The sequence below is a fragment of the Penicillium verrucosum genome, assembly GCF_028828655.1.
Source record: "Penicillium verrucosum strain IBT 35672 chromosome Unknown utg000002l_segment0_segment0, whole genome shotgun sequence".
In the NCBI taxonomy this organism is placed as follows: domain Eukaryota; kingdom Fungi; phylum Ascomycota; class Eurotiomycetes; order Eurotiales; family Aspergillaceae; genus Penicillium; species Penicillium verrucosum.
Genome location: NW_026643211.1, coordinates 2,191,329 through 2,217,927, shown reverse-complemented (window position 1 = coordinate 2,217,927; position 26,599 = coordinate 2,191,329). Strand labels below are relative to the sequence as shown.

At 48.9% G+C, this 26,599-nt stretch overlaps 14 protein-coding genes across 14 annotated transcripts; 9 read left to right on the top strand and 5 right to left on the bottom strand.

Moving 5' to 3' along the window:
- Nucleotides 1-588: 588 nt before the first annotated feature.
- Nucleotides 589-2,669, top strand: N7516_006488 (putative serine/threonine protein kinase; the record flags this gene model as incomplete). Its single annotated transcript, XM_057219208.1, has 3 exons — nucleotides 589-1,132; nucleotides 1,191-2,505; nucleotides 2,579-2,669. The coding sequence occupies 3 exons, from the start codon at nucleotides 589-591 to the stop codon at nucleotides 2,667-2,669; spliced, it is 1,950 nt and encodes a 649-aa protein (XP_057073299.1).
- A 432-nt stretch (nucleotides 2,670-3,101) lies between these two features.
- N7516_006487 (uncharacterized protein) lies at nucleotides 3,102-3,723 on the bottom strand (the record flags this gene model as incomplete). The annotated part of the gene is made up of 3 exons (XM_057219207.1): nucleotides 3,102-3,188; nucleotides 3,269-3,631; nucleotides 3,712-3,723. The coding sequence occupies 3 exons, from the start codon at nucleotides 3,721-3,723 to the stop codon at nucleotides 3,102-3,104; spliced, it is 462 nt and encodes a 153-aa protein (XP_057073298.1).
- Nucleotides 3,724-3,742: 19 nt separating this feature from the next.
- On the bottom strand, nucleotides 3,743-3,956 carry N7516_006486 (uncharacterized protein; the record flags this gene model as incomplete). Its single annotated transcript, XM_057219206.1, is given in 2 exon segments — nucleotides 3,743-3,881; nucleotides 3,901-3,956. 2 exon segments carry the CDS (start codon nucleotides 3,954-3,956, stop codon nucleotides 3,743-3,745), a joined length of 195 nt encoding a protein of 64 aa, XP_057073297.1.
- Nucleotides 3,957-4,361: 405 nt separating this feature from the next.
- On the bottom strand, nucleotides 4,362-6,503 carry N7516_006485 (ferric reductase family protein; the record flags this gene model as incomplete). Its single annotated transcript, XM_057219205.1, has 2 exons — nucleotides 4,362-6,288; nucleotides 6,343-6,503. 2 exons carry the CDS (start codon nucleotides 6,501-6,503, stop codon nucleotides 4,362-4,364), a joined length of 2,088 nt encoding a protein of 695 aa, XP_057073296.1.
- A 262-nt stretch (nucleotides 6,504-6,765) lies between these two features.
- N7516_006484 (copper transporter family protein) lies at nucleotides 6,766-7,407 on the top strand (the record flags this gene model as incomplete). Its single annotated transcript, XM_057219204.1, has 2 exons — nucleotides 6,766-7,238; nucleotides 7,293-7,407. The coding sequence occupies 2 exons, from the start codon at nucleotides 6,766-6,768 to the stop codon at nucleotides 7,405-7,407; spliced, it is 588 nt and encodes a 195-aa protein (XP_057073295.1).
- Nucleotides 7,408-8,198: 791 nt separating this feature from the next.
- Nucleotides 8,199-8,947, top strand: N7516_006483 (putative GPI anchored protein; the record flags this gene model as incomplete). The annotated part of the gene is made up of 2 exons (XM_057219203.1): nucleotides 8,199-8,615; nucleotides 8,681-8,947. The coding sequence occupies 2 exons, from the start codon at nucleotides 8,199-8,201 to the stop codon at nucleotides 8,945-8,947; spliced, it is 684 nt and encodes a 227-aa protein (XP_057073294.1).
- Nucleotides 8,948-9,638: 691 nt separating this feature from the next.
- Nucleotides 9,639-11,100, top strand: N7516_006482 (uncharacterized protein; the record flags this gene model as incomplete). Its single annotated transcript, XM_057219202.1, has 2 exons — nucleotides 9,639-9,669; nucleotides 9,740-11,100. The coding sequence occupies 2 exons, from the start codon at nucleotides 9,639-9,641 to the stop codon at nucleotides 11,098-11,100; spliced, it is 1,392 nt and encodes a 463-aa protein (XP_057073293.1).
- A 232-nt stretch (nucleotides 11,101-11,332) lies between these two features.
- N7516_006481 (palmitoyl-(protein) hydrolase) lies at nucleotides 11,333-12,373 on the top strand (the record flags this gene model as incomplete). Its single annotated transcript, XM_057219201.1, has 5 exons — nucleotides 11,333-11,412; nucleotides 11,471-11,482; nucleotides 11,552-11,642; nucleotides 11,700-12,205; nucleotides 12,268-12,373. 5 exons carry the CDS (start codon nucleotides 11,333-11,335, stop codon nucleotides 12,371-12,373), a joined length of 795 nt encoding a protein of 264 aa, XP_057073292.1.
- A 1,287-nt stretch (nucleotides 12,374-13,660) lies between these two features.
- N7516_006480 (uncharacterized protein) lies at nucleotides 13,661-14,184 on the bottom strand (the record flags this gene model as incomplete). Its single annotated transcript, XM_057219200.1, has 3 exons — nucleotides 13,661-13,788; nucleotides 13,899-14,083; nucleotides 14,147-14,184. 3 exons carry the CDS (start codon nucleotides 14,182-14,184, stop codon nucleotides 13,661-13,663), a joined length of 351 nt encoding a protein of 116 aa, XP_057073291.1.
- Nucleotides 14,185-15,769: 1,585 nt separating this feature from the next.
- Nucleotides 15,770-18,422, top strand: N7516_006479 (uncharacterized protein; the record flags this gene model as incomplete). The annotated part of the gene is made up of 3 exons (XM_057219199.1): nucleotides 15,770-15,922; nucleotides 15,973-18,232; nucleotides 18,295-18,422. 3 exons carry the CDS (start codon nucleotides 15,770-15,772, stop codon nucleotides 18,420-18,422), a joined length of 2,541 nt encoding a protein of 846 aa, XP_057073290.1.
- Nucleotides 18,423-19,034: 612 nt separating this feature from the next.
- On the top strand, nucleotides 19,035-20,285 carry N7516_006478 (DODA-type extradiol aromatic ring-opening family dioxygenase; the record flags this gene model as incomplete). The annotated part of the gene is made up of 4 exons (XM_057219198.1): nucleotides 19,035-19,313; nucleotides 19,373-19,545; nucleotides 19,606-19,766; nucleotides 19,822-20,285. 4 exons carry the CDS (start codon nucleotides 19,035-19,037, stop codon nucleotides 20,283-20,285), a joined length of 1,077 nt encoding a protein of 358 aa, XP_057073289.1.
- A 148-nt stretch (nucleotides 20,286-20,433) lies between these two features.
- Nucleotides 20,434-20,929, bottom strand: N7516_006477 (L51/S25/CI-B8 domain-containing protein; the record flags this gene model as incomplete). The annotated part of the gene is made up of 4 exons (XM_057219197.1): nucleotides 20,434-20,492; nucleotides 20,554-20,586; nucleotides 20,669-20,775; nucleotides 20,844-20,929. 4 exons carry the CDS (start codon nucleotides 20,927-20,929, stop codon nucleotides 20,434-20,436), a joined length of 285 nt encoding a protein of 94 aa, XP_057073288.1.
- Nucleotides 20,930-21,352: 423 nt separating this feature from the next.
- Nucleotides 21,353-22,205, top strand: N7516_006476 (mitochondrial pyruvate carrier family protein; the record flags this gene model as incomplete). The annotated part of the gene is made up of 4 exons (XM_057219196.1): nucleotides 21,353-21,574; nucleotides 21,649-21,664; nucleotides 21,814-21,950; nucleotides 22,010-22,205. The coding sequence occupies exons 1-4, from the start codon at nucleotides 21,384-21,386 to the stop codon at nucleotides 22,203-22,205; spliced, it is 540 nt and encodes a 179-aa protein (XP_057073287.1). The 5' UTR covers nucleotides 21,353-21,383.
- A 749-nt stretch (nucleotides 22,206-22,954) lies between these two features.
- Nucleotides 22,955-24,717, top strand: N7516_006475 (putative extracellular exo-polygalacturonase; the record flags this gene model as incomplete). The annotated part of the gene is made up of 8 exons (XM_057219195.1): nucleotides 22,955-23,264; nucleotides 23,328-23,694; nucleotides 23,752-23,810; nucleotides 23,865-24,025; nucleotides 24,078-24,266; nucleotides 24,377-24,478; nucleotides 24,530-24,604; nucleotides 24,673-24,717. 8 exons carry the CDS (start codon nucleotides 22,955-22,957, stop codon nucleotides 24,715-24,717), a joined length of 1,308 nt encoding a protein of 435 aa, XP_057073286.1.
- Nucleotides 24,718-26,599: the final 1,882 nt, after the last annotated feature.

Sequence of the window (26,599 nt, the reverse complement as noted above, 5' to 3'; positions counted from 1 at the left end):
ATATACACACATTCAGTATTACCGGACAATTATTGCTTATTCCCCGAACATGAACTGGGATGTGCGACATTCATTCTGGATTATGCAAAAGTCAGTGGCGGTTTCATGTTCGACTCCATACAGAGTCGATCCCACCTTCAAAAGGAAGAGTCAAAGCCCAATTAGCGATTAACGATTGGAAGTGGAGATGATATTCAGCTCGCCTCGATAAACTCATCCACTCTGCTGGAGTTTAAAGTGTTGTTTAAACCAGTGTGTATGACGTGGGGGGAGAGTTGCTACAGCAACTCTGTGAGGAAGGGAGGGGATATCGGGATGGAGTGGATTGTAGAATTGAGAGAATCAAGATCACTTCGATCTTGGTGGAGAGGGATCGACTTTGAAATAATAAACATAAACCTTCAATATTTCCTGAGACAAAGGGATTTTTCTTCTTTCTTTCTTTTCTTTCCTTTTTTCCCCTTCTCTCTGTACAAAAACAAAACATCTTCAGTCACTTTGCCTTTGTTCTTGGGGTTAGTGTCAATTAGTTCCGGCCTTATCACAGGGGGTCACAACCAACCCCTCTATCGCTCCTCCATCAACACCATGGCTATTATTTCAGAGGACCATCTTGGTCTACGACTCCCTAATCCACCACCACTGTTACATACTCGTGGTCAATTCGATCGCCCCTCTACTCCTGCCGATGGCTTTACTAGTCCCCCACAGACCCCCCAGGGTAGCCCCAGCAAGTCAAGATTGCCTCCGGGCGCACTCGACCTACCCAATGTCTTCGACAAGGCGATGAAGTTGACTCCCACTTCTCCCTCCAAATCGACATACAACCACTACAATCATCCAATGTTCTCTGTTGGCAAGAGCGGTGAGGACTTCAACGAGAGCGTCATCCACCAAACCCCTTCGAGCCCAACGCGTAGAGCCAACAAGGAGAACACACCCCCCAACCCAACGCGCCTAACGAAAGACCTGGGATCAACCCCAACGGCTGCTGCACTTTCACGTCAGGAGCCATACCAACCACGCGATGAAACGACCAGACGCCAGGTACAGATGCGCGGCCTCACCCCCGAGGAAATGGAGAAGCTCGCCCAACCCAAAGTGAAGCGCCTCGTCAATGTGACCCAACTCTGTAAGTCGCCGTCCAACCTAACAATCTAAGATGGATTGACTGACTTAATGCACGACAGACTTCCTGGACCATTACTTCGATCTCCTCAGCTACGTTCACAATCGCCAAACCCGCCACACACAATTCAAAGCCGCCTACCCCGACCCCCCTGCTACCCCCAATGAAGAGCACGAACCAGCCCTCCTAAAATACCTCGGTCGCGAGCGTGCACATCTTCGGAAGCGTCGCACACGCCTCCGCCAGGGCGACTTCCAGATTTTGACTCAGGTTGGTCAGGGTGGCTATGGACAGGTGTATCTGGCACAGAAGAAGGATACCCGTGAAGTGTGCGCGTTGAAGGTCATGAGCAAAAAGTTGCTTTTCAAACTGGATGAGATTCGTCATATCCTAACCGAGCGTGATATTCTCACTGCCGCCAAGAGCGACTGGCTAGTCAAACTGCTCTATGCCTTCCAGGATGATACCCAGATCTACTTGGCCATGGAGTATGTTCCTGGCGGTGACTTCCGCACGCTGCTGAATAATACCGGTGTCCTCCATAATCGTCACGCGCGCTTCTACATTGCGGAGATGTTCAGTTGCATTGACGCGCTCCATGTGCTGGGATACATTCACCGTGATTTGAAGCCTGAGAATTTCCTGATCGATTCCACAGGCCATGTCAAGCTGACCGATTTCGGTCTGGCGGCTGGTATGCTGAGCCCCGGCAAGATTGAGTCAATGCGCGTCAAGCTCGAGGAAGTCGGGAACACCCCCGTTCCCTTCGGTCGGCCCATGGAACAACGTACAATGGCCGAACGACGACAAGGATACCAGTCTTTGCGCCAGCGGGAAGTCAACTACGCCAAGTCGATCGTCGGATCACCGGATTACATGGCACCAGAAGTTCTCAAGGGCGACCAATACGATTTCACTGTGGACTACTGGAGCTTGGGATGTATGCTGTTCGAGGCATTGGCAGGCTACCCGCCCTTTGCAGGTGCGACAGTCGAAGAAACATGGCAGAATTTGAAGCGCTGGCAGAAGGTGTTGCGGAAGCCCGTCTACGAAGACCCGAACTACTTCTTGTCACGGCGGACGTGGGATCTCATCATGAAACTAGTTGCTGGGAAGGAGCAGCGGTTCAAGAATATCAGAGAAATCCATTCGCACGACTATTTCGCCGAGGTCGACTTCGAGAGTCTGCGTGATCAACGGGCTCCGTTCGTGCCTGAACTTGATTCCGAGACTGATGCCGGGTACTTCGATGATTTCGGCAACGAGGCAGATATGGCTAAGTACAAGGAGGTCCATGATAAGCAACGCGCGTTGGAGGATATGGCCGATCGCGATGATAAGATGGGCAAGGGCTTGTTTGTCGGGTTTACTTTCCGGTATGTTTCGCTCCGATCCAAGCTAAATGGCTTTCTTTTTTATGTACCATCGTTCTCTTACTGACCATCCTAGTCACCGCAAACCCGCTGTCGACAGCAACGGCCGCAGCAGCTCGCCACGGAAGCCTATCGCGACGGACGGCACATTCGGGACGATGTTCTAGGTTCCTGACCAAAATCCAGATTTCATCCATATTCGGTCAACCTTTTCTTCTTCTTACGTTCCGCTGGTGCGTTGCGGGACTCCGAGCTGGATCTTGGTTTCCTTGTGCCAGATGTGCCAGTATTGAGTTTAATGGGCCATCTTTTCGTCTTTTCTCTTCTTTCTGTTTTAACTTCAACTTCATCTTCAACTTGCACCTTGCAGCGCGATACGGTTTCTCGATTCGTTCTAGTTTTATTATGCGGGTGGAGTTGTGAAATTGATTCTTGTATGATACAGCCATAGACCAAAAATGGCGCAATTTCTGTCTTCTGCTAGTAATATGGTTTCATTGTATGGAATATGGAATATGAGTTTTGAGTTTCGTTCGAGATCAAATGCCACGTAGATTATATGTAGCGCATACATCTGCTAGCAGTAAATCATCGACTCTTTAGTTCGCAGGAAGCTGGCGCACCATGCGCAGGATCTCGGACTGGTTGTCTCCAATGACAGCACGGCCATTGACCCAGTCCACGGTCTGTAGAATAGAGCATTAGTAAAACACATCGAGACAAATCCCCAACATGACAATGGAAGTAAGGAAAAGGTCGAACGTACAATAGGTCTCGCGAAGTTCTCATTATCCTCCTTGAACTTCTTCAACGCATCCTCCGCATCGCGGGCGCCCTTTATCAGCTCCGCAACACCGTACGTCACCTTATCACCCGGACCACCGACACCGCTGACGGGTGAGATGTAGTCGAGGATACTGCGAAGCTGGTCTGTTGTCGGGGGCGAAGTGGTAACCTCCAGCTCGAACTCGCCGCGCTGTTGCTTTGCGTGGGTGGCGTGGTCGCTAGCCTGGTCTTCCGTGGCGGTTTCACTAGCGGTTGAAGAAGCTTGTTTCAGGATGTTGAGGGTTCTAGTGGATGCTTGGATGGAGGGGGAGTGGAAGAGGGTGATTGGGTCGAGGGTTTTGCTCTGTTTGTGTGTTAGATGGTGGCTTGGGAGCTGGGTGGTGATGAATTGGTGGGGTTCGGAGCTGATAATGGTGGACTTACGAAACGGAACATCTTGGCGGATTGGATATATTTAATTGAGGGTGTTGTGGTGATAGAGGTAAGGTGGAATGGAGGAAGTTGGAAGAATTGGAGTTAGCTTAGGCGGCAGTTCCTGGATGATGTCATGTGCTGGCTCGGGTCGTCTCGGACTAAGCTGCTTTGGTCCGACCCTTGGAATGAGTCAACTACACTTTGGTCTTCTCTTGTGAGTATATGATACAGAGTACTAGGTTGATAAATGCCATGGAGGATACGGAATGTTCTATGATCTAGCGTCTGGTACTTAACGGAGAGCGATGGCATCCCTATGTCCACCCAACTCTACGTTTTGAGGACTTTAAACATGGCTTAATACCTCGAACTCTAGCTTCACGGAATCGCTTCTTACTCCTTAATTGACAGTCCCTGTGCAGTCGAATGATGTATCCAACGCGATCAAGCACACAGGCTGTTGGGGAGGGCGCCGGATCTGGGGGCTGCGCGGTATTGTACCTCGCTTGCTGGAGGCGAGTATCAGACTCTCACATTTGGTAGATGCCTTTATTCATCTATGCGTATGCTGATTAGCTCTAGGCTGAATTGTCAATTGCGCAAGGAGATAAATATACCTAGGCAATAAAAGAACAAACTCGGGGTTGTAGTTTCTCTGTTCATAAACCAAAGTTCTCAACATGCAAGTAGATCCCCTGCGCGCCAGTTCCCTTGTGCACAGCTCGTTCATCGCTTAGAGAAACCACGCTGCGGCGGACATCGTCTGCTAGGCCTCGAGGTCCGCATACAACCACAGCACTTTCTCCTTCGGCTTTCTCTAGGACCTTGCAGATGATAGTTCGTGGTGTTGGACGACCAAAGACAATATTAGGAGAAACTATTATTTTGTTTCTGAGGTCTCCAGACTGATGGGGTTTTGTATCCATGGCGGCCTTCTCAGACTGAACAGGCGCTGGGCCAGAGCAGGTACAGGCACAGGTGCTGATTTCCTCGTCTTGGATTTGGGTAGTGCAACAACAGCCTCCACCAGGGAGACAGCCCCTGCCTGTTACCACGGGTCCTGGAGTCGGTGTTGACTCGGCGGAGACAGAATGAATGGAGATATTGTCTTTCTCGGATATGTTCTTGGTCTCGTCTTGCGTGAAGGTCTCCAGTATAGGGGAAGACTGTGTCTGCAATGGTAGTGAGACAGAGATAGGCGGATCTAGCTTTTCATCGCATGTGATATATATGCTAATTTCAATCTCTTTCTCGAAATTTGAATGTGTGCGTCGACATTCATTCACATCTGCTAGTAGAGACTGCAGTTCGGAGTCAAAGTAAGCCAGTTGAGAACGTGATTTGATTACCCAGACAAAACGCAACCGCTTGGTAGCTGTCAAGCGAGCGATCCGAGCGGGAATCTGCTTGATGTCGTTGGTATCCAGCTTCCATGCTGAGACAACGTCCCGCAGAAGAGGTACCGTGAATGTCGCACCCATGCCACCTGCCAGCAGTATAACACTGTCGAACTGACGCAAGGGCCTGATGCTTCCATATGGTCCTTCAATAAAAACAGTCTTACCGGACATCACTTGCCCACTGCCCAATAGACTATCGTGCTTTGAGGCGTATCGGAAGAAACGTCTTGTTCCCCCATTTTCAGCGCGGATGAAGAATTTCATCTTATTATCTTCTGGGATCGATGCAATAGTGAATGGATGACATTGCAATGGGACGACGGAGTGGCAAGTGAGGAAGACATGCTGACCGGGTTGCCACCTGATACCGGGGTTTTCGATAGTAACGCAAGTGACATTTCCAGGTAGCGGAGTAAACGTAGCCGAGTGTGCCCAGAGAGCATTTGTCTTGTTCTCTTTGTGGAAAATGGTCAAGTTTACGTATGCACCCCAGGTGTAGCGCGCAACCCTATCGAAGACCACCAGCCCAATCGGGATCCATACCCAGGTCTTGACTTCATCAGGTGCATGCATCCACACTGCAACAATAAAGCCAACGAAGGTGACTAGATGCTGGGTAACAAAGAACTCATAACTGAGCCGACGAATTGGAGCGAAGGAAGTGATCACAATAAAGGTCAGGATAACCCAAGCGGAAAATCCACGCTTCGTCAACGGATCGTTATAAAGCTGGTAGGTGATATAATTCCAGCGACCCCAATTGCGGAACCAGAACCCCATATGGATTGTGGTTGTCAACCACAGTGTCCGCGCGACCCAGCGATGGTACCAGTTCAGACTGACGTAGCTCATTCCTGCCAAGAACCCAATAATGTTTTGCCTGCCTGCCAGCAAGAAGATCAGCGGCAGCTGGCAAATCCCGATGAACCCAGTGCGGTAGCCAACGTTCTCCCATGCCCATGGATCTAAGGTGTTCAGTTTGTAGAAACAAAGGACAATGACTACTATCAGGTTGGCTAGCATGATGAGGACGGGGCCAAGTGGCGGGAAATGGATAGTCAACCCTCCGAGTCGAAGCGGCCGTGGAGTCGCATAGCTGACTTCGCGGGCTGTTGCTGTGATGGTGGCATAGACATTGAAGAAGAGTGATTTTGGTTTGGCGGGGGTGAGTGAAGAATCTCGTAAGCTGATGATTGTTAGTTAAGAACAGCGAGTATCCTTAGGTCAAGATTAACTATACCGATGGCTAGCAATAATGCGATCCAGCACGTTAACGAGTGTTGCTGCCCCGATTGCACTTCCCACGACAGCCCAGTACATCTTCTGTAGGGTGAACAGACTTGGGACGCCATCACCCATGGACATTGAGCCCGCAGGCATGTCACCCATTGACATGGACATCTTGCACTAGAGTTGTAGAAGAATGAGACTTGAAGCCTACAAAACACTCCAAGTGTATATGGATGATAGGGCAGATTACCAATATTATGCTCAACCATGCTCACCTCCTCCACTGGATAAAAGGTGGGTCCAACCATGTGGGCACCGTTTTGGTCCAATGCGTCAGGTCAATGCGTCGTCTTAGGTAACTTCATCTTCCAAGGTTATTTACTTTTCTTTTCTTATCTTCATTTTATATTCACTCTCCCTCCCCTCATCAATCATGGATGGCATGGATGGCATGGATATGAGCAGCACCAGCTCTAGCTCTCACAGTATGAGCTCCTCAAGCTCTATGAGCATGACTATGGTATTCAAAAACACCCACGACACGCCACTTTTCTCCAATGCTTGGACTCCTTCATCCTCGGGTAGCTTTGCAGGCACGTGTATCTTTTTGATTATTCTCGCTATCATCGACCGATGCCTCATCGCTTTCAAAGTAACCATGGAGCGCCACTGGCTCGCCACACATCTCAACCGACGATATGTCACTGTGGTTGGCAAAAACAGCGAAGCCGGTAACATTGACACCGACCCGGACGCGAAACTCGCATCGCTCATCACCGCGCAAGGCGTTGAGGAGACAGTCAAAGTTGTGCACAACATCAATCGTGGGCCAATTCCCTGGCGGTTTAGCGTTGATCTACCGCGAGCACTACTATTTCTATGCATTGCGGGTATATCATACCTCCTGTATGTTCTAATATCTACTGGCGTTGATTGGACGAATGCTAATATCATATCTAGCATGCTAGCTGTCATGACTATGAATGTCGGGTATTTCTGTTCGGTGCTTGGAGGCGCTTTCATCGGGGAATTGGCGGTCGGACGTTTCATTCAAACTAATGAACACGGACATTGAGCATTTTACTTTTGACTTGCATGTTGATATTATTTATGGCCTTGAGCATCTGCCTGGAGTTGGGGAATAATGATTTGGGGATAATATTGTAAAATAGACTCGAGTTTGAATGGCATACCACTCCAATTCCACTCAAATACTCAAATTCTTCATCGCTATCTCCGGCCCTCAGCGGCCCACAGCAGCTGCATGCAACCATATGACTAAGCCTTGCGCGCGCGCAATTGAGCTAATTTACTAACTGCATTTGGACTAGCCTATCGGATAGTATCCACTATTAGGGCTAGCGTAAGGCTTTAATTTACTTCTGAGAAAGTATAGTCCGAGCTACCAAAACGGCAGGTCCATGCTATTATAAACTGGAGTATGGTCTAAGATATAACTATTGTCGAGAAATAGATGTGTTACAGTCTGTTTAGATCTGAATATATAATTCCCAGGTATAGCATGGCAAAGAAGCATAGGGAAGCCAAACGCAGATTATCGAGCCCAATGATCACTTCATATAACGCTGTTGGATAAGGCTGTCGGAAGATTCCCGAAGTATGCACAATCTCAAAGGGGAAAGGGTCATGGATTGCCGATATCTCGGATCCCACGGGGGCTTCATGGGTGGACCCTGGTTCCTTTTCAGGTCCCGCTAACTCCCTCACCTTGTATATGCGGAGCTCGTGTAGAAGAGTTCAAAGAGCTGGGTTCTCCCACTTTCCCTAGTACATTAGTTCCTATCCAAAAGAAATATCTACAGTTGATCCCTCTTTTTCTTTTTACCCTCCAATAACATATTCACAATGAAGTTTTCCTTCCTCGCCTTCACGGCCATCGTGCCATTGGCTTCCGCACACTTCAAGCTGATGTATCCCACCTCTCGTGGCTTCGATGAGGATACCATGCCCAATTTCCCCTGTGGTGGAATGAGCCAGTCCTCTAATCGCACCAAGCTACCTTTGTCCGGTGGCTCATTCCCCGTCGCTCTTGAGATGCACCATTCACAGACTGCCGTCGAGGTCCTTCTTTCCCTGGGTAGCGATCCGGGAGAGAACTTCAACATTATCCTCTCGCCCATTTTCCAGGTCAAAGGCCTTGGCGAGTTCTGCCTTCCTCACGTCGAGGTCAATGAGAAGTTGATCGGGCGTAATCTCACCGATGGAATGAACGCTACCCTTCAGGTACAGACCAACGGTGACCCAAGTGGTGGTCTCTATGCTGTATGTTCACTTTTCCTTCTTCATCCATCTTAACTCTTAATGATGCTATACTAATTGCGGTACAGTGCGCCGAAATCCAATTCTCCTCCGATGTCAAATACCAGACACCATCTGCCTGTACTAATAACACCAACCTTGCTGCCACTGCTTTCACTGGAGCTTCTGCTTCACGTAATGCCAACGAGTCTACTTTTGATGGTCAAGCGCAGAGCGGATCCTCTTCCTCCACTTCCGCTTCCACTTCCACTTCGAAGGGTGCTGCTGTGCCGATGCAAACTGCCGCTTGGGGGGTTCTTGGGGCTGCTGTCGTCGGCGGCATCGCTGTGCTGTAAGATTAGGATTAGGTTCGTCGATTTCGAGCTCTATTTGCTTTTGGCCTGGAAGTTTAGTGCATAATGAACAATGACATCTTCGCTCATGACCAAACAATCAACAGTGTGTTTCTTGATGTATTTTAACTTGTAACCACCCTAGCCACCAAATCAGGATTCCAGCTATCATCATACCTAGCTAGTCTCGTAGGTACCTGTGAGACATTGCGAAGCAACTCCACACCAGGTCAACCCTCAGACTGCACTCATTTGAAGAAAATCCAGTTCAACCAAGTATCCTTCTGCCTAATTATGATGTTACAAGAGACTCAGCTAAAGCCCTCACTGTCGTTGTAGGGTAATTGCTGTCGCGGTTACCTTTTTAATCTGTCTCTCTTCATTTGTGTTTAGGAACGAACAATGCTTTGTTGATTCTTCGACGACCTTGCAGGTCGACTAGCAGATTGACTAGGGTGGCCATTCGCGAAGCAGCTGCTTTTGAAAACTGATAAGTATCTATATACTCCACTATTCCATTGTCGCTTTTTCACAGTAGTAGAGAAATGTCTTCTCGGTACACATGTATATAGTACATAGTGTCACGTGTGCGGATAAGGAATTAGGAAATTGATCAGGGCCCAGTCTCCGAGTATTCTAGACACCAAACAAGCAAGAGAAATTTTCTTTCTCAGGGCGCTAGCCATCTCCTATCATGGACAACCTCGAGATACTACGCCCTGTTGGTAAGTAGATCCCTGTCAAAAAATAGTCGGAACCCTTTTCCGAAAGTCAACAATGCCTGACCCCAGTCAGGTCGATTGGAACAATATTCTACGTCGCGCCATCAGGTCGGGTTTTATTTAAATGTTGCTGTATCAGCAACTTATTTCCTACCAGATTCATTCGTGCTTCCTGTCAAAGACTATGTCTATCAGGCATGCGAGGCTGCAATAGCGGAACATCCGTCGCTATCCGCCATCGTGGCAGACGATCACACACAAGACCCTTATTTCGTGCGGCTGCCAGAAATTGATCTTGGCCAAGTTGTGTCTTTTCAAAACAGGAAACCAGGCTTGTTAGCTACCGAAGCCGATGGCGAGCCAACTCCAGATCTTGACTTGCAAACATTGCTTGCAACCCAGCACAACACTCCTTTCAGGGCTCCAAATCCCCTCTGGAGAGTCTGTGTGCTGTTAGATATAGAGGATGAGCGCCAATTTACTGTGGCTTTCGTATATCACCACGCCATTGGCGATGGAATCTCCGGAAAAGCCTTTCACCAAACCTTCCTACGAGCCCTGGGGGCAATGTACTCCTCTGACCAGACTAAATCCGTCATCAAGCCACCCCGTCTCCCTCTCTTGCCAAATATCGAGCTTGTGCACCCAATGTCTCTTTCCTTGTTCTATCTTGCCAAGAAAATATTCCAGGCAAAAGTCTACTCCCGACGACCCACGGGTCTATGGACCGGCTCAAAGGTCCTAGTCCCCTCTCAAACCCGCCTACGGCTCGTGCCATTCTCCAAACTAATTGTCGGAGCAATAAGAGACAGATGTCGACAAGAGGATGCAACGATCACCGCACTTCTGCAGACAATCGTCGCCCGCTCCATCTTCGCACATATCCCGCCTGAGTTCACACGGCTCGCCTGCACCGGCGCACTCTCAAGCCGGGGCTGGCTGCCAGATATTATCACTGATGAGTCAATGGGCGTCTGGGTCCAGGACTACGAAGAGACATATTCCCGGGAGACAGTCGCTCCGTCCGACGGCTCCTTCCCGTGGGCAGAGGCTAGACGATCTCGTAAGACGATTCAGTCTGTCTTGAAAATGAAAGGGAAGAATGCTAGCACGAGTCTGCTGCAATTTGTTGATGATTTCCAGGAGGAACTGTGTTTGTCTAAAGTTGGCAAAGACCGCGATAAGAGCTTCGAGGTGTCAAATGTTGGTGTTTTGGACCCGCAAACACATCCCGAGCTGCCATCCATTAAAGGGATGGTCTTTTCGCAGTGTGCCAGTGTGATGGGTAATGCAATTGAGGTGTCAGCTATCACTGGGGGAGATGGGTGTTTGGTGCTGGCAGTCTCTTGGCAACAAGGGGTTGTGGGGGCTGATCTCGTCAATGAGGCCATTGAGTCGATTAAGCAAGAGTTATACTCTATTGAAGTGGTATAATCACTGGGTGTCATTAGCACAGCACTTAACTGAAGCCTTTATAATGTTTAATAATGTATCCCGAGTTCCATAGAATGGATGAGCTCATCTTCAGATGTTGTTATCTAATGGGCGGTGAGAGGGCGATAACGTCGGCGGCAGAAATGTGGGGAAACAACAGTTCGAGAAATCTCTCCAGTTTCCTTTCACCCAAACTTCTTTTTACATCTCATACCGTATATCGACTTTCAATATGACGCGTGGTCCGTACATTGTTCCGGCGCTCACGAAGCACACCGCTACTGTTATCATGGCCCACGGGTTGGGAGACAGGTAAGTTTATCGCCAGAAGATAAACGATAGTATCGAGTCTGATAGTGTTTGAAAACAGTGGCGCCGGATGGTATGGAAATTCCTATCAATTACAAAGATTAAGTCCATGAACATCGCTTCTGACTATACAACCCAACAGGATGTCCCTTGCCCAGACCTGGCGCCGCCGCGGCAAGTTCGACGAGGTGGCCTTCATCTTTCCTAATGCGCCCGACATCCCGATCACAGTTGTATGTGAGCCTTATATCTGTCATCGATTTGATATTGATTGACGAAATCTCGGTTAGAACTTCGGTATGAGCATGCCCGGATGGTACGACCTCACCAAGCTTGGCGGTGACGTGAGTTCATTCCCAGAATCCCCGAATAAACTCACAGCGCTAACCGTCCTCTCCTTCATCCAGTTGGACTACCAAGAAGCCCTCCGCCACCAGGATGAACGAGGAATTCTCCGCTCCCGCGACTACTTTAATACGCTCATCGAGCAAGAGATGAAAAAGAACATCAAGGCCTCACGTATCATCCTGGGCGGATTCTCCCAGGGCGGTGCGATTTCCCTGTTCGCCGGTGTGACTAACAAGGAAAAGCTCGGCGGTGTCTTTGGTATGTCGTCCTACCTGCCATTGAGCGACCGGATTAAGAACTACATGCCCGAAGAGTGGGCCAACAAGAAGACGCCGTTCTTCCTTGCCCACGGTGTCGAGGATAATGTTATTCCATTCGCTTTTGGGAAGATCTCAGCGGCTAAGCTTAAGGAGCTTGGCCAAGAGAACGTTTCCTTCAACCAATACGAGTATGTTTTTGGTTGCTGTTGTTCCGGTGTGTGATGATTTACTAACTTGACTTCCCATATAGAAATCTCGGTCACTCCGCGACCCCCGAGGAAATTGATGACTTAGAGAACTTCATTGAGAAGGCCCTCACCGCTGGAGGAGAGGGCAATGTTTCTGCTGGTCTATGACTTGATGACCAGAGTGAGAACATTGAAAATAGCCTTTGGGGATATACCTTGATCATGGGTTTCGTGGTGCTGCTTGGTGCTGTTATCTGGTCTAGATATCAGTTGTCAAAACAGAAACAATCCACAGAAAAGCAGCATTAACAACTCTAACCCGAGTCCACTTTTGGGGTACATAATAATGCAATTCGAAGACCCCTGTCTGGCATGTCCTAAAAGCCAACAATACTGCGTAGTTTGGCAGGATGGGTTCCTCTTATATCGCTCAATTGCAAAGCTAATAATCATAGGGGATGGGATAGGTTCGGTCATATAGATGAAGTTATCGCTAGGATGCGGTGGTCAATGCTGCCATTTCGTTGGCTGGCGCACCTGTCTCACACAACCTCACACAAATAAATCCATTTGCCATCTATTAATCAGACAGACGAGTCGAATACCTGGAAAAGCCGAATAGAGGGGCTAATCCGGCACCGAGACCATTCTTCCCCGACAGCAGCACGGACACAATGTCCTAGCTTTGTTGATTGACTAGCAAGCCTATGTTCTATATGGTGGGTGCATGGGCGAGTACCAGTCTAGATAAATTGTGTACGAGAAGTTTCAATGCCGATATAAATGTACATAGTTCTGCCAGCTCCTAGATGTAAAACACGACCTGCGCAGCTAATAATGACAAACCCTCTAGCATATATGGGACAGCCCCATTAGCTAATTGAGCTATGTTGATAACCTCCAAGTAAGAGGGTTCGCAGTCCTCTACCCCAGGTACAGCTGCAACGGCATCCGACGAGGTAGCCAAGCAGCCGGCGTGGTCCACCCGCTGCAGATGCGCGCATTTATCCTACACCTGCCCGGTCTGGCATAGACCAAGAGAAACCCCTAACATGATAATGTGTCGACAGATGCGTGTAATTGCAGTAGGTGGAACGAGATTTGCTTTTATATTATGGTATTGAAGAAACAGACTTCGGAGGTCGGTAATTGTACATTGATATAAGCCTCCAATATTGAGGCAGTAGATGCAAAGATGAGGGAAGAGTCGCAAACGTATCGTACAGCCAATAAAAATCATGACATACACCCAAGGTTATCCAAGATTGCAGATAGTGCCGAAACTTCGGGCTCTCGAAGCCTCGGGATATAAAAGAACAATTGTGAGAGGAACGATTGAGCCAAACAGCAGGAGAGGCGGAGGAAGGCTGGAGATGTAGGTAGATCGAATTCTCTAGGCGGGCACGGCATAATCGTATATAAATGGTTGAGGGGCGATGGTTTTTAGTTGGGAGATCATTTTTCACCCAGCATCTCCTTGCGCATCTCCTCCCGTTGTGTCCGCGTTTGTTCTTTGTCCTGTGCGCGTTGTGCCTCCAACACTGCTCGCTTCTGGTCCAATTCTTCTTGGGCGGCGTACCAGACTAAAAGATTCGAGTCATGACCATTAGCCACTGATGCACTTTCAAGCCTGAGCGAACCGGATTTCGCGGAGATAATCATCTCCAGGGTAAATTGCAAGTGCGTGACATACTGGACTTATCGGACTTAGACCACTCCTTCAGCTTACCGACGTAGTCGTCGAATTCCTGCGCCTTGCGGTTCCCCTGTTCGGCACTGCGCTTCTGCAGATCCGGGTTGTATCGCTTCCTAAGCTCTTCGTCGGAGGGTCGGAGATATTCGACAAAAGCGGGGCCACCAACGACCATGAGGAGGCCACTATGGTGAGGTCCGAATGTGAGCGCGAGTCATTGGCACGGTGCAGAGGCGTGTATCACTTACCCGGCGATGGTCTTTGCCCATAATCCGGCGCGAGACATGGTGAATCCGAAGGTCGGATGTTGATTACCGATTTAAGACTTTCGGTATGACGATATGTTTCTCGGATGATTCGGGGAGATATAACTAGAGATGCTCAGGCCGATGGAGATCATCAACATCATTGCGGCTCTCATTTGCTGTTGGAGACGATGTGGCGCAGCCGATGTGGCGCAGTACGCTTTGCCTGATCGAGCATGTCTCACGTTTTCGTGTTCCAAGGTTTCTCCCCCACACTTTTTGTTTGTCTTTCGTCACTTTTTTATTGAACTTGTCGCCTTTATTCTTTATGGAACTATTCCGAGACAGAGGTGGAGTCTTGTCATGTTCCCATGTCCTATCCACCTACTTACAAAGTCCATACCTCCGAAGTACGGCATTTTTATAACTTTGGGCAGCCCTCCAGGGGTGCCCGATTGCAGTCCACGGGTCCACAGGTGGGCACAGGGTCTACTTTAGTCATCATTGTTTGACCCTTCTGAGGCCAACTTCATGGATTTGGATGGCAGAATGACCGGAATACCAGGGAAGCCCAAGTGGATGCCAGCGAAGTCCCGTCGGCGTTGAAATTTTGATTGTGATGGGCTTGCAGGACGAGAAGGTCTGCAGGACTCGGGCCCCCCTGATCGTCAGGCACCGAGTGGGATTAATTTCTACCGGGCTGTACCTTCATATACAATATTGATTGAAACACTGCATAATAACATTGAACTAGTTATACATTGTATCAAAGTATTCAAGAGTATGTATGTCTTAAAATGGAAGTATAAAAATAGGAGAATGGGTCTATGACGGCACTGAATAATTTTCCATTTAAATCCACACAGAAAATGAACCAAATGTAGTTAGTCTAATAGGCACCAAAGGAGATTGGATACCCATATTAAAAAAAAAAAAAGAGTAAAAAGAGTAAAAAGAGTATGAAAAGTATGAAAAGAATAGAAAAAAAAAAATTGAAATGTGCCTTTCTCGGTGTGGGTCAACTGTTTAATTTAAAGGTCACCTGTTACCGCCCCTAAGTCATTCTGCCCCCCGCTTGATTACTTTCAACTTCTTGAATTCACCTTAGACCGGTGTGGCTCCTGACCCCCTCAGGTGCTTGATGAGCTTGCGACAGGCTCGTTGGTCACTGTGATTTGGCATTGCGCGAGGTAAGGATCAGTGTGGAGTCCGGCCGGTTGCCTTCTCAGGATATCCATGGACCGTGAAACGAATGAGCTGACTCCCGAATTGCAGCCCTAGAGCCCTGGAGTTTACCAAATTGTCCCCTCCTTGCATGCGACTACCCATAAGATTTACACCGTGAACGATCCCCGAAGACTACTCGAATCGCCCATTGTATAGTACGCTTATCGGTTTGCGCCATGTCATACCCCCAACAACATCAAGCGCAGAGGCCACCACCTTTGCGACAATACAACAACCCCCCTCCGCGTTCTGTGACATCGCCAGGAGGATATTCGCAAGATGGCTCCCAAGGAGGATACAGCGATGGTGGCATGAGTAGCCGTAGCTACCAGCAGGCTGACCCTGGCTACGACGATGCGGCATACAGTTACCAATCTAGCTCCTCCGGGTCTCAACCATATGCTGCTACGCAATCTCAGCCACGCTCAATGCGCCCACCGGGTCCACCAGGCCCGGGAAATGGGCGACCTCCAGGCCCTGGATACGATGATCGCCGTGGCTATCCTCCTGCTCCCGGTGGAAGACCACCGCCGCAATCGCGATCAAGAACACGTATGTAAATTCAGAGAGCAACCGCAAAGCGCCTGCTAACCGACTTCAAGCTGGTGGACGACCACCCCCCGGCGGTACCTTCGACAATCCCTTTCCCTCCTTTCCAAATCGAGACCCAAGAGATCCGAGGGCCCCCAGAGATCCCCGAGACCCTAGAAGCGCTAGAGATCCTAGAGACCCCCCGAGACCCGAGGGATCGGCGCCGTCCGCCACCCCGGGGGCTAGAGCAAGATATGGCTGCAATGGACATTAATGGCAGGGCCCCGCCTAGGCCGCACACTTCTAATTCTAATGGGAGACGGCCAGACATGCGACAGCCACCTCCACGCGGACCACCACCAGGACGGGGCCGAGGTGGCTACCCAATGGGACCCATGCGAGCTGCTAGCTCAGGCAGACCAGATCGACCTGATAGAGACTATCCAGACTCCATGGCCCCGTCTATGCCTCCGCCACCAAGAAGCGCAACGATGCCGCTCGGACCAGGCGCACCGCTCTACCCAGGCCAGTCGACCTACCAAGAAACAGATTACCCAGCGAGCTCCATAGGCGAATCTCCTATGCGTCCTAATACTGCTGGAAGCATGCGACCCCCACGATCTCGTGCCCCCAACGATATAGACCCAGGCCTAATGATCCCTGCGGCTGGATTGATGATCCCCCCAGAGCCTGCCAATCGTGTTTCATATGCGCCCAAGGAATTTCTGGACAGCTATTATGACTCCAGTGGTGCTATTGCCGATGAACCCGATATGCCTAATTTCGATGCCATGCCAGACCCTCGGCATCACACCCCGATTGATGAGATGGGCCTGGAAACAACACCGGTTAAGAAACCAGTTCATGATACGAATTCTTCACCTGGAGACTACTCGTATCCTTCCAACGGAGTGGAGGTTGCGCACTCCCAATCTCAACCAGATTTCCAACAAGCAGAGGGTGCCAATCAGTTTCAAAATGCGGGATTTCAGTTTGGCATTCCTGGAGAAGCTTCCCTTCCTCCCGCTTTCGACCACTCAAACTCTGCTGGGTATGCGTCGAATGGTTACGAAGATTACGCCGGTTATTCGCATGGTCCTTCCCCGGTCCAGACCAACCAGCCAGGCTATCCCCACGACCAGGCTGAGATGTCTGATCCTCACCAGAATCCCGATGCCCTTCCTCATCACCCAGTCCCGTTCCGCCCTGGCCATGATCAAGGGTCAAAACCTGCACCGGTTCGGCAGTACAACGCTCCTGAAACCATGCCAACCCCCGCTGCTCCACAGCCAATGATGGTGTCCAGTGGAGCGGCTCGGACGCCGGTCACGATTGAAGAAATACAGCGACTGCAACAACAGGCGCGAGGCAACCCTTCCGACAAGAAGACTCAACTTCTACTCGCCAAAAAACTGGTCGAGGCATCCACGGTTCTAGTAGGGGACAACAGCAGACTCGACCCGAAAACCAAAGCCAAGGCCAAGGAGAAATATGTGATGGATGCGCATAAGATTCTCAAAAAGCTGGTTACAGCCGGGTACTCTGAAGCCCAGTTTTTCCTGGCTGACTGCCACGGTGAGGGCCTACTGGGACTGGAAGTCGACCCCAAAGAAGCCTTCTCACTATACCACTCTGCTGCGAAACAAGGTCACGCACAGTCTGCGTACCGTGTGGCTGTATGCTGCGAGATCGGCCAGGAGGAAGGTGGCGGTACCAAACGTGATCCATTTAAGGCCGTTCAATGGTACAAGCGTGCCGCTGCACTCGGTGATACACCCGCCATGTACAAAATGGGAATGATTAATCTAAAGGGACTGCTTGGTCAAGCTCGGAACCCCCGGGAGGGTGTATCCTGGCTCAAGCGGGCGGCTGACCGTGCAGACGAGGAAAATCCGCATGCTCTTCACGAGCTTGCCCTCATGTATCTGAACGCCGGCGGCAATGACATCATTGTCCGCGACGAGCAATATGCCTCCCAGCTATTCCACCAAGCTGCCGAGCTGGGCTACAAGTTCTCTCAATTCAAACTTGGTACTGCCTACGAATACGGCCTCATGGGATGTCCCATTGACAACCGTACAAGTATAATCTGGTACACTCATGCCGCAGCCCAGGGTGAACATCAGAGTGAACTCGCCCTTAGTGGCTGGTATCTCACTGGATCAGAGGGCATTCTATCGCAGAACGACACCGAGGCCTATCTGTGGGCTCGTAAGGCCGCCACCGCAGGTCTTGCCAAGGCAGAATATGCTATGGGATATTTCACCGAGGTCGGAATCGGCTCTGCGGCCAACTTAGACGACGCAAAGAGATGGTACTGGCGTGCAGCTGGTGAGTCGACTTCCCTTTGACTGGTTTTTGCTTCAACCTCAGCTAACCTTTTTACTTTTTAGCCCAAGGATTCCCCAAGGCTCGTGAGCGTCTTGAAGACCTTAAGAAGGGTGGAAGCCGAATGCAAAAGACTCGTCTCTCACGGTCGGCCGTTAACAAGCAGAGTGATGGGGACTGCGTTCTCATGTAATTTGGATATTTTCACCCTTTTTGTGATTTGCCACACTTTAGATGCGGCTTGCATGTATGCATTTCCCCTGATGATCACCGGCACTTGATGTATTCACTCCGGTCAAGAACGCTTCTCTTCTACCGATTATTTTATTTTCTTATTCTTTTCTTATCCTTTCGATTCCCTTCTTTGGTTCGAATTGCTCTTCTTTCCTACTTTTTTTCTTCTTTCCTTGCCTTTATTCTTATTCTTAATTTTTCTTTTAACGAATTGGATGTACATGACTGGAACGGATACGATTGGGCCGATATCCCTGAACTGGTTGTAGTGTCTGTATACATTAATAGATTGTTGGACGACTTTAATAGTCGCACAGTGTTATAAATATCCTTATATATCCGTAAATCCGCCTATATGGATTGTCAGCGGGGGAATTCCGCACTGACACACAGCTTATGGATACAATTTCCAATGCTCGGCCTTATAATCGGCTCTCTGCGCTTCCGAAAGCATCTAATTAATCAGCTTTAGTTCTACGGTGGTAGGTTATCGAGTTATTTTTGTCTTTACATTTGGATATAAGAAGACTGCAATTCGTTGAGTTTTGGAAAGGAGTATACTGCTACCCATATGTCTTCCGAATCAAACCGACATAACGACTCGGAAACACGAACCAATTCATTCAGCGGACATAAACTCACCATTATCTCTCTTTTGACCGTCCTCGCGGCTGTACTCATTACCCTAATTTGGGGAGAAACCGCCAATCTGTTCGGTCTCCGACGTCTTTTCGGATCTTCCGCGCGCCTAGCGGCAGAACCTCTATCAGCTTCAGCATCTGCAGTAACAGCAACATCGAAGGGACAATCAGACATGAAGACACCCATTTACTTCCTCAGCCATGGCGGGGTGAGTTATCTATATTCTGGTTCTTAGTGTCTATTATATGCTGACATGGTACCCATCAGCCAAACATTATGTACGACGTCGATCACCCAGCTTACCGCAAGCTCGGTGAAATCGGCCGCGAGATAACTACCAAGGTCAAGCCGAAGGCTGTGGTAGTATTCTCGGCGCATTGGCAAGCCGGTCGAGATACGATCCAGGTGAATACCGCCGAGAAGACTGATTTGATCTATGAGTATGTTTCATATCAAACTCCCAGCCGTCATACTGCAAATTTCTTACTAATTGTACGTAGCTTCGGTGGCTTCCCAGGCCATTACTATAAAGAGAAGTACCCGCACGTGGGTAGCAAGGAGGTAGCGAATGAAGTGTTGAGGTTGTTGAAAGAAGCCGATATCCCGGCCGAGGGCGTGAAGCGCGGACTCGACCACGGCGTCTGGGCCAGCTTCAAGTGCGGTATGTGACAGATTTGCATTGAAACGATAATCTAATGCTGATGAGGACAATGTAGCCTTCGAGCCTGACTCAAACCCATTGAACGTTCCCATCGTGCAAGTCTCGCTCTTCCAAACCGAGGACCCAGACCAGCACTATCGTCTCGGACAGGCGGTTGCCAGTCTTCGCGAGCAGAACATTCTGATCATCGTGTCTGGGATGGCGGTGCATAACCTACGGGATCTGCGGTTTGCTTTTGGCAGCTCGACCCCGATGCCATATGCTGTTAGCTTTGACAAGGCGCTCAAGGATGCCGTTACGTCTGCGCCGGGTGAACGGCAGAAGGCCATGGCTGAGCTGTTGAAGAGACCAGATGCACGCCAGGCTCATCCTTCCTTTGAGCATCTGCTGCCTATTCATATTGGGGCTGGTGCTGCGGGCGAGGATCTGGGTAAGAGGACCTGGACTTTGCCCGAGGGGAGTATGAGCTGGGCGCAATATCGGTTTGGCGAGGTTGGCAATGCCAGTAGCACGTTATGAGACATAGCATCGAGCCATCACTGGAAGTAATTGAATTGGATTTGTTTTGGATATGAGGTTTCGATTTCATCTATAGGTACAGAAGATGGATGTAGAACGGTGGGATCGCGGGGGCATGAAATAGATCTGCAGGGAAAACAAGAAGAAGTTATAGCTGCTGCTTCACCAACTGTGTAATGCGCTCTTCGACCTGGGAGTCCGACAGGCCTAAAAACATCAATTAGTATTGCAACTTGATGCAAAATTATGGTTGGCGGGGAATATTTACCGGACAGGGCTTCTTGCTTCTCCTGGCCGAAAGCTATTGACAGGAACCGATCGTGTTAGCTTTACTCGCTTATCCAAAGAGCCCACACAATGGGCTTGTAGGTGTCCTGTCATACCATATCGGGCATAGACTCGAGGCTGGGTGCCCGCGGCCTCGCGCATCATGATGGGAGTCTGGGGGTTGTGCTTCTTCATAGTCGGGTAGGCGCGGTTCAGGAAAGATCTATAGGCACAGAAGAAGGTAAATCAGTGGGCTGAAACCCAATTTGCCCTGGGTAAGGGTGTACGCACCTTGTGGCCGCGCTCGCTTCGGAGGTCTGGCAGAAGAGGAAGCGGAGCTCCTTCAGGCCTTGAGTGAAAACGTACTTGCCAGACATGGTGGCAGGATGGTCAAGCAGATGTAAGGATTAGGGAGATAGAGGTCTCGGATGAGCCACGGGAGGATGAGCGTGGGAACAGTGGAATTGACTTGCTAGACAGTCTGCGATGCAGTGCATTATTCACGACGGCGTTGATTCGCTGCGCAGAGCCATAATCCCGCTAGTCCCGATATCAACTAGCGCACTTTGCTTACATCAGCTTCAACATCTGAAGCGTCATAGGTAGCGACAGCGCAAGAGAGACAGTAAGTGAGGGATAATTAATTGGAGTAGACTATACTCATTACTTGATAGTAGCCCTTTTATCTTCTACCGACTATATTTTTATCTGCCTCGGTTGTGGTGGTCAATTGCCCTATCTTGTCTCCCCAACGGAAAACTCCCCCTTCCACCGATCACCGGACAACCATCCATCTTCCCTCTCAATATAATCACCATCCCAGCTATCACAATGTCGTCTCGTGTGGGTTTCCGCTTCGTGAACAACGCTCGCTTTGCATTCCGCAATGCCTCCGCGCCATTCCGCCGGCCGGGTGCCCAGGGTTTCCGCTGGCAGAGCTCCGAAGCCGGTGCTGGTGAGCAACAGAATGCCTTCCAACGCCTATGGAACAGCCCTGTTGGTGCGAAGACTGTCCACTTCTGGTAAGGATCCTTAAGCATGCTGCATATCATGTCTCTTTTGCTACTACGAATTGATGCTGACTTCTGTTTTGCAGGGCCCCGGTTATGAAGGTACGATAACTCGATTTCCTCGTCTGATATGCCATCTATACCCCGGACCACCCTTCCAAATACAATATCTCTATCAAACGCCGCCGTATCTTGCGAACATTGTCTATGTTCTTGCTGAGCACCATGGCTAACATATATCCCTATAACAGTGGTGTCTGGTCATCGCCGGTATCTCCGACTTCGCCCGTCCCGCCGAGAAGCTCTCCCTCACCCAGAACGCGGCTCTGATGGGTACTGGTGCCATCTGGACTCGCTGGTGCATGATCATCAAGCCCCGTAACGTCCTGTATGTGGAACCCGATAGCAGATCCGTTGGACATCAATGCTAACACGATATAACTCTAGGCTCGCCGCTGTGAACTTCTTCCTCGGATGTGTGGGTGCCGTCCAGGTGACTCGTATCTTCCTGTGGCAGCGCAGCCAGTCTGATTCTACTCTCGAAGCCGCCAAGGAGATCGAGCATGAGGCTGTTGACTCTGTCAAGGCCACCGCCGGGGCGACCGAGGGCGTTGTGAAGAAGGTTGTTGAGAAGTCGACTTAGATGTGAGATGGATTCTGTGTTGGCGCTAGGGGAGCTTGAAAGAGTCTTCCTAAATACATCTAGATCGGTATCTATAGGGACCCCTTACCTGCGCTGAGGTGAGGTCTTCAGGAGGATTTGGGGTTGAGTGAGCTCGCTCGGTTGAGATGATCGTTGTTTCATCTCCTCTGGGCTGAGAACCTGCTCCTTTTATTTGGCAGCTGTTGTACATATAAAGAATGTTTCAAAGTGATTGGTTACTATTCCTTCTGAGAATTCCGAATAATTTCTAGTCGCATTTTGCTTGTAAACCTAAGTATCCTCTGATTAGTCGTTGCTATTCAGAAAGCTATAGCGCAGACAATATCTATATTCATTTGAGATTTGAAATACATTGGATTTAGGGACACTCTCCTCGCTCTATGTGTTCAATTTATCCGGGATTTTCCTCCCAATCGGGGAAATCACGCCAGATATTCCTCCTATCAGACTTGCTTGGGGACCACCCTCACGCTAACTCATCCCCGGTCCGCTTTTCAACGAGACGGAAACTCACCATACAAGTCATGGCCATGCCCCGGTTTCTCCACACATTGCGGAGTCGTTAGCTCGTTTCCCCGGAGCAAATTGAACGAGATGGGGTTACGCTGCCTAGCGTAAATTGTCAATGGCGAGACTATATATAAGCTGTCTTGGAAGTTCCTGAACGCCATCTTTAGTTAGGATTGTGAATCCAACGAACAGCCCCTAGATTCTCTTAAACACCAACGATGAAGATTTCAAATACTTTGACCCAGGCCTTGGGGTTCTTGTTATCAATCAGCACCACAGCTGAGGCTAAGGAATACTCTCGAAGCGAGGCGTGTCACCCAAACCATTCATTCAAGCCCCTTCCGGCCAGTCACGCCAGGACTCGCACCTGTCATGTAGCCAACCACGGCCATGGACGCGACGATTCAAACAATGTTCTTACGGCATTGAAGAAATGCAACAACGGAGGAAAGGTCGTTTTTGATGCGGACAAGACGTATACGATTGGAAAGGCACTTGACATGACTTTCCTAAAGCATGTGGATCTCGGTATGTAATGCGGCGTTGTAGTTCGATACCAGAGCGGGGGAGTACTTACGCAAGCTGTAATAGAAATCCAGGGCCATGTTCAATTTAGCAATGACACGGATTACTGGCAAGCAAATGCTTTCAAGCAGGTCTTCCAAAATGCCACAACGTTCTTCCAGCTCGGTGGTGAGGATGTCAACGTCTACGGCGAGGGCACTCTGGACGGTAACGGTCAGGTCTGGTATGACTTATATGCAGAGGATGCCCTCATCCTGCGGCCAATTCTAATGGGTATAATTGGGCTAAATGGAGGTACCATTGGACCTCTTAACCTTCGTTACTCGCCTCAGTGGTATCAATTGGTGGCAAACTCATCCAACATTCTCTTTGACGGAATTGATATTAGTGGGTTCAGCAGTAGTGAGCATGAGGCTAAGAACACTGATGGATGGTAAGTCCATCTGTTTTAAAAGAGGAACTGACTGCAGTTAACTAACACCTTCAATAGGGACCTCTACCGTTCGAAGAATATTGTTATCCAGAACTCTGTGATCAACAATGGAGATGGTATGGTTCCCTTAAAAAATTTGACCAGGTCTTCTTTTGCTAACTATGTCAAAGATTGCGTCTCCTTCAAGCCCAACGTCAGCGACATTTTGGTTCAGAACCTTCATTGCAACGGTTCCCACGGTATCTCCGTTGGCTCTCTCGGCCAATACCCAGGCGAGGTTGATATTGTGCAGAATGTGCTCGTGTACAATATCTCTATGTTCAACGCATCGGTAAGTCTGGTACCGCGGGCGAGATAATTACGTTTCTAACAATATTATAAAGGATGGTGCGCGTATCAAAGTTTGGCCTGGGTCTTCCGCTGCACTCTCTACCGATCTCCAGGGTGGCGGTGGATCGGGCCTGGTGAAGAACGTTACCTACGATGGCATGACCATTGACAATGTCGACTACGCGATCGAAGTGACCCAGTGCTATGGCCAGAAGAATTTAACTCTCTGCAACGAGTTCCCCGTACGTGTCATTCATCACTTTCGATCCCTATTTGCTTTTCATTCCACCTTGATAGCGTCACTATCACTTGTTTTGCTTGCCAAAGGCTAACTAACACATACGCCATACAGAGCAAACTTGCCATCGAAGATATTGTCTTCAAAAATTTCAAGGGTGTCACCTCTGGTAAACGTGACCCTGAAGTGGGAATGATTGTCTGCTCAAGTCCCGATGTAAGTGCTCAAAAGCTACAGGATATATAACTCACCGACTGACTTGCACAGGTTTGCTCAAATATCAAGGCCAGTAACATTGATGTTATTAGCCCCGATGGGGACGATCAGTTCACTTGCACAAATGTGGGTTTATCTTGAAGATTGATGCAACGTCGAACACAAATTTACTGACTTATTTACTCTACTTCTAGGTTGATAACAGTTTGCTGGATGTGAAATGTGCTTCCTCCAGCTAGAGAAGTCAGCCCAAAATATATATATTCAAGTAGAACACTATTGGCACAGCAAAAAGTCTACTGGCACAGTCCACTAAGCCCCTTTAGCCCTAGCCTTCTAGAAGAATCTGCATTACTTATGAATCTACCAAGAATTGGCATTTTTGTATTGTTTGAGGCCCATTGGGCCCCCATAAAAGCCCAGTGGGCGTTTATCCTAGGCCCAAGGCCCATCGATGGGCCTAAGGACTGGCCCAAAGACCAGCCCATTTGCGGGTTGGTCCGGGTTGGGCTATGGGCTTTATGAGCCGGTGCGGAGGTCTACACCTGCGTAGTACGATGGAGCCTCCCTTGTAGGTATTCGAGGTATTCCGGCGTGTAGGTAGTAAGTGTCAGATAGATCTCATCGTAGTCCTGTGAGGTCATCAGGCGTCTATGTGTGTTCGTCAGCATCGAAACATTTAATGCCATATTATGATATGGCTTACTAGTCAAGAGGACACTATCGGGAGTTCGTATCAGTCAGGATCCACGCCACCATTTCTGCCGCTTCTTGCCATAGGACATTGGGACGTGCTTCACGGTCTCGTTGCACCACCTTCGCCTTAACAATTGCATATATTTCAGGGATATATTGTCCTTCAAGATAACCGTCTATATAGGCGGTCATTTGGTTCTAACCGAAGGACATGGTACCAAATGGTCTCCGGGCAGAAGTCCATCGACACGCCACACCCGGGATGTTGATCGTAAGAGTCTTAAGGAGGTTCATCAGGGCCTCATTAGTGACTTGTTCATCTGTCGTTCGGCATTGTATGATCCATTCAGCATCTGCCGCTGCTATGTGGATTGTGGGCAGGCTTGTTGGTCCGGAATCAGTGCTACGCGCTGAGCTCTGAGCGGGCACAGAGCTGCCAGACCGAGAATTAGGACCCTGCGCGGGCCAAGAGATCTGCTAATTTTCCTCAGATTCACTTCAGATTCAGTTCAATTCACTTCACTTCACTTCACCTCACTTCACTTCACTTCACTTTACTTCACTTTAGTTCACTTCACTTCACTTTACTTTACTTTACTTCTACTTCACTTCTACTTTACTTCACTTCTACTTTACTTTACTTCACTTTACTTCACTTCACTTCACTTCACTTCAATTTAATTCAGTTCAATTGAATTCTAATATAGAATCCAATGATACTTATAGAGAAACAATACAGTTGGATTCATAATAATTAAGATAGACAGAGAGAGAGAAGAGAGAAGGAGAGGAGAGAAACTATCTACTATAGATATAGATCTGTCCTATATAGGTCCTAGGCCTCAGGCTAGACCTCAGGATAGCCCACAGACCCCATAGCCTAGACCAACCTAACCCACAAAATGGCCTGGTTTTTGGGCCTATGCCTCGGCCCATCGGTGGGTTATGGGCCCGGAGCATAGGCCTATAGAAATAATGGGGGCCTATGATAGGGGCCCATTATAAACCAAACAATATAAACATGCCAATTTACCGTAGCTATATAATGCATTTTTCCCTAGCTTTTTTAGGTATTTAAATTACCGCCTGAACTATTTATGAAGCTATATAGAAATCTCTCTCTAGAGAGAAAGGTAGATTGGGAGATATAAACAAGAATCAAATTTGATTTTTATAAAACTTTTAATTTTTATAAGAGGTACTTATTTTTGTTAGGGGTTTATATAGTAAATAGAGGTACTAAAAGTATTACTATAGAGAAAGCGATAATTATATTAATCCCCTCTAGATAGCCGTGCCAGGCGCCCAACAACCGGAACGGTTGTTGGGCGCATATTGTAAATGAAGCTCCATTGCCCATTGCCTATTTCTAGCTGATGAAGCCCCCTCCGACCGGGCATATCGCCTTGTCTTACGATTGTGAAG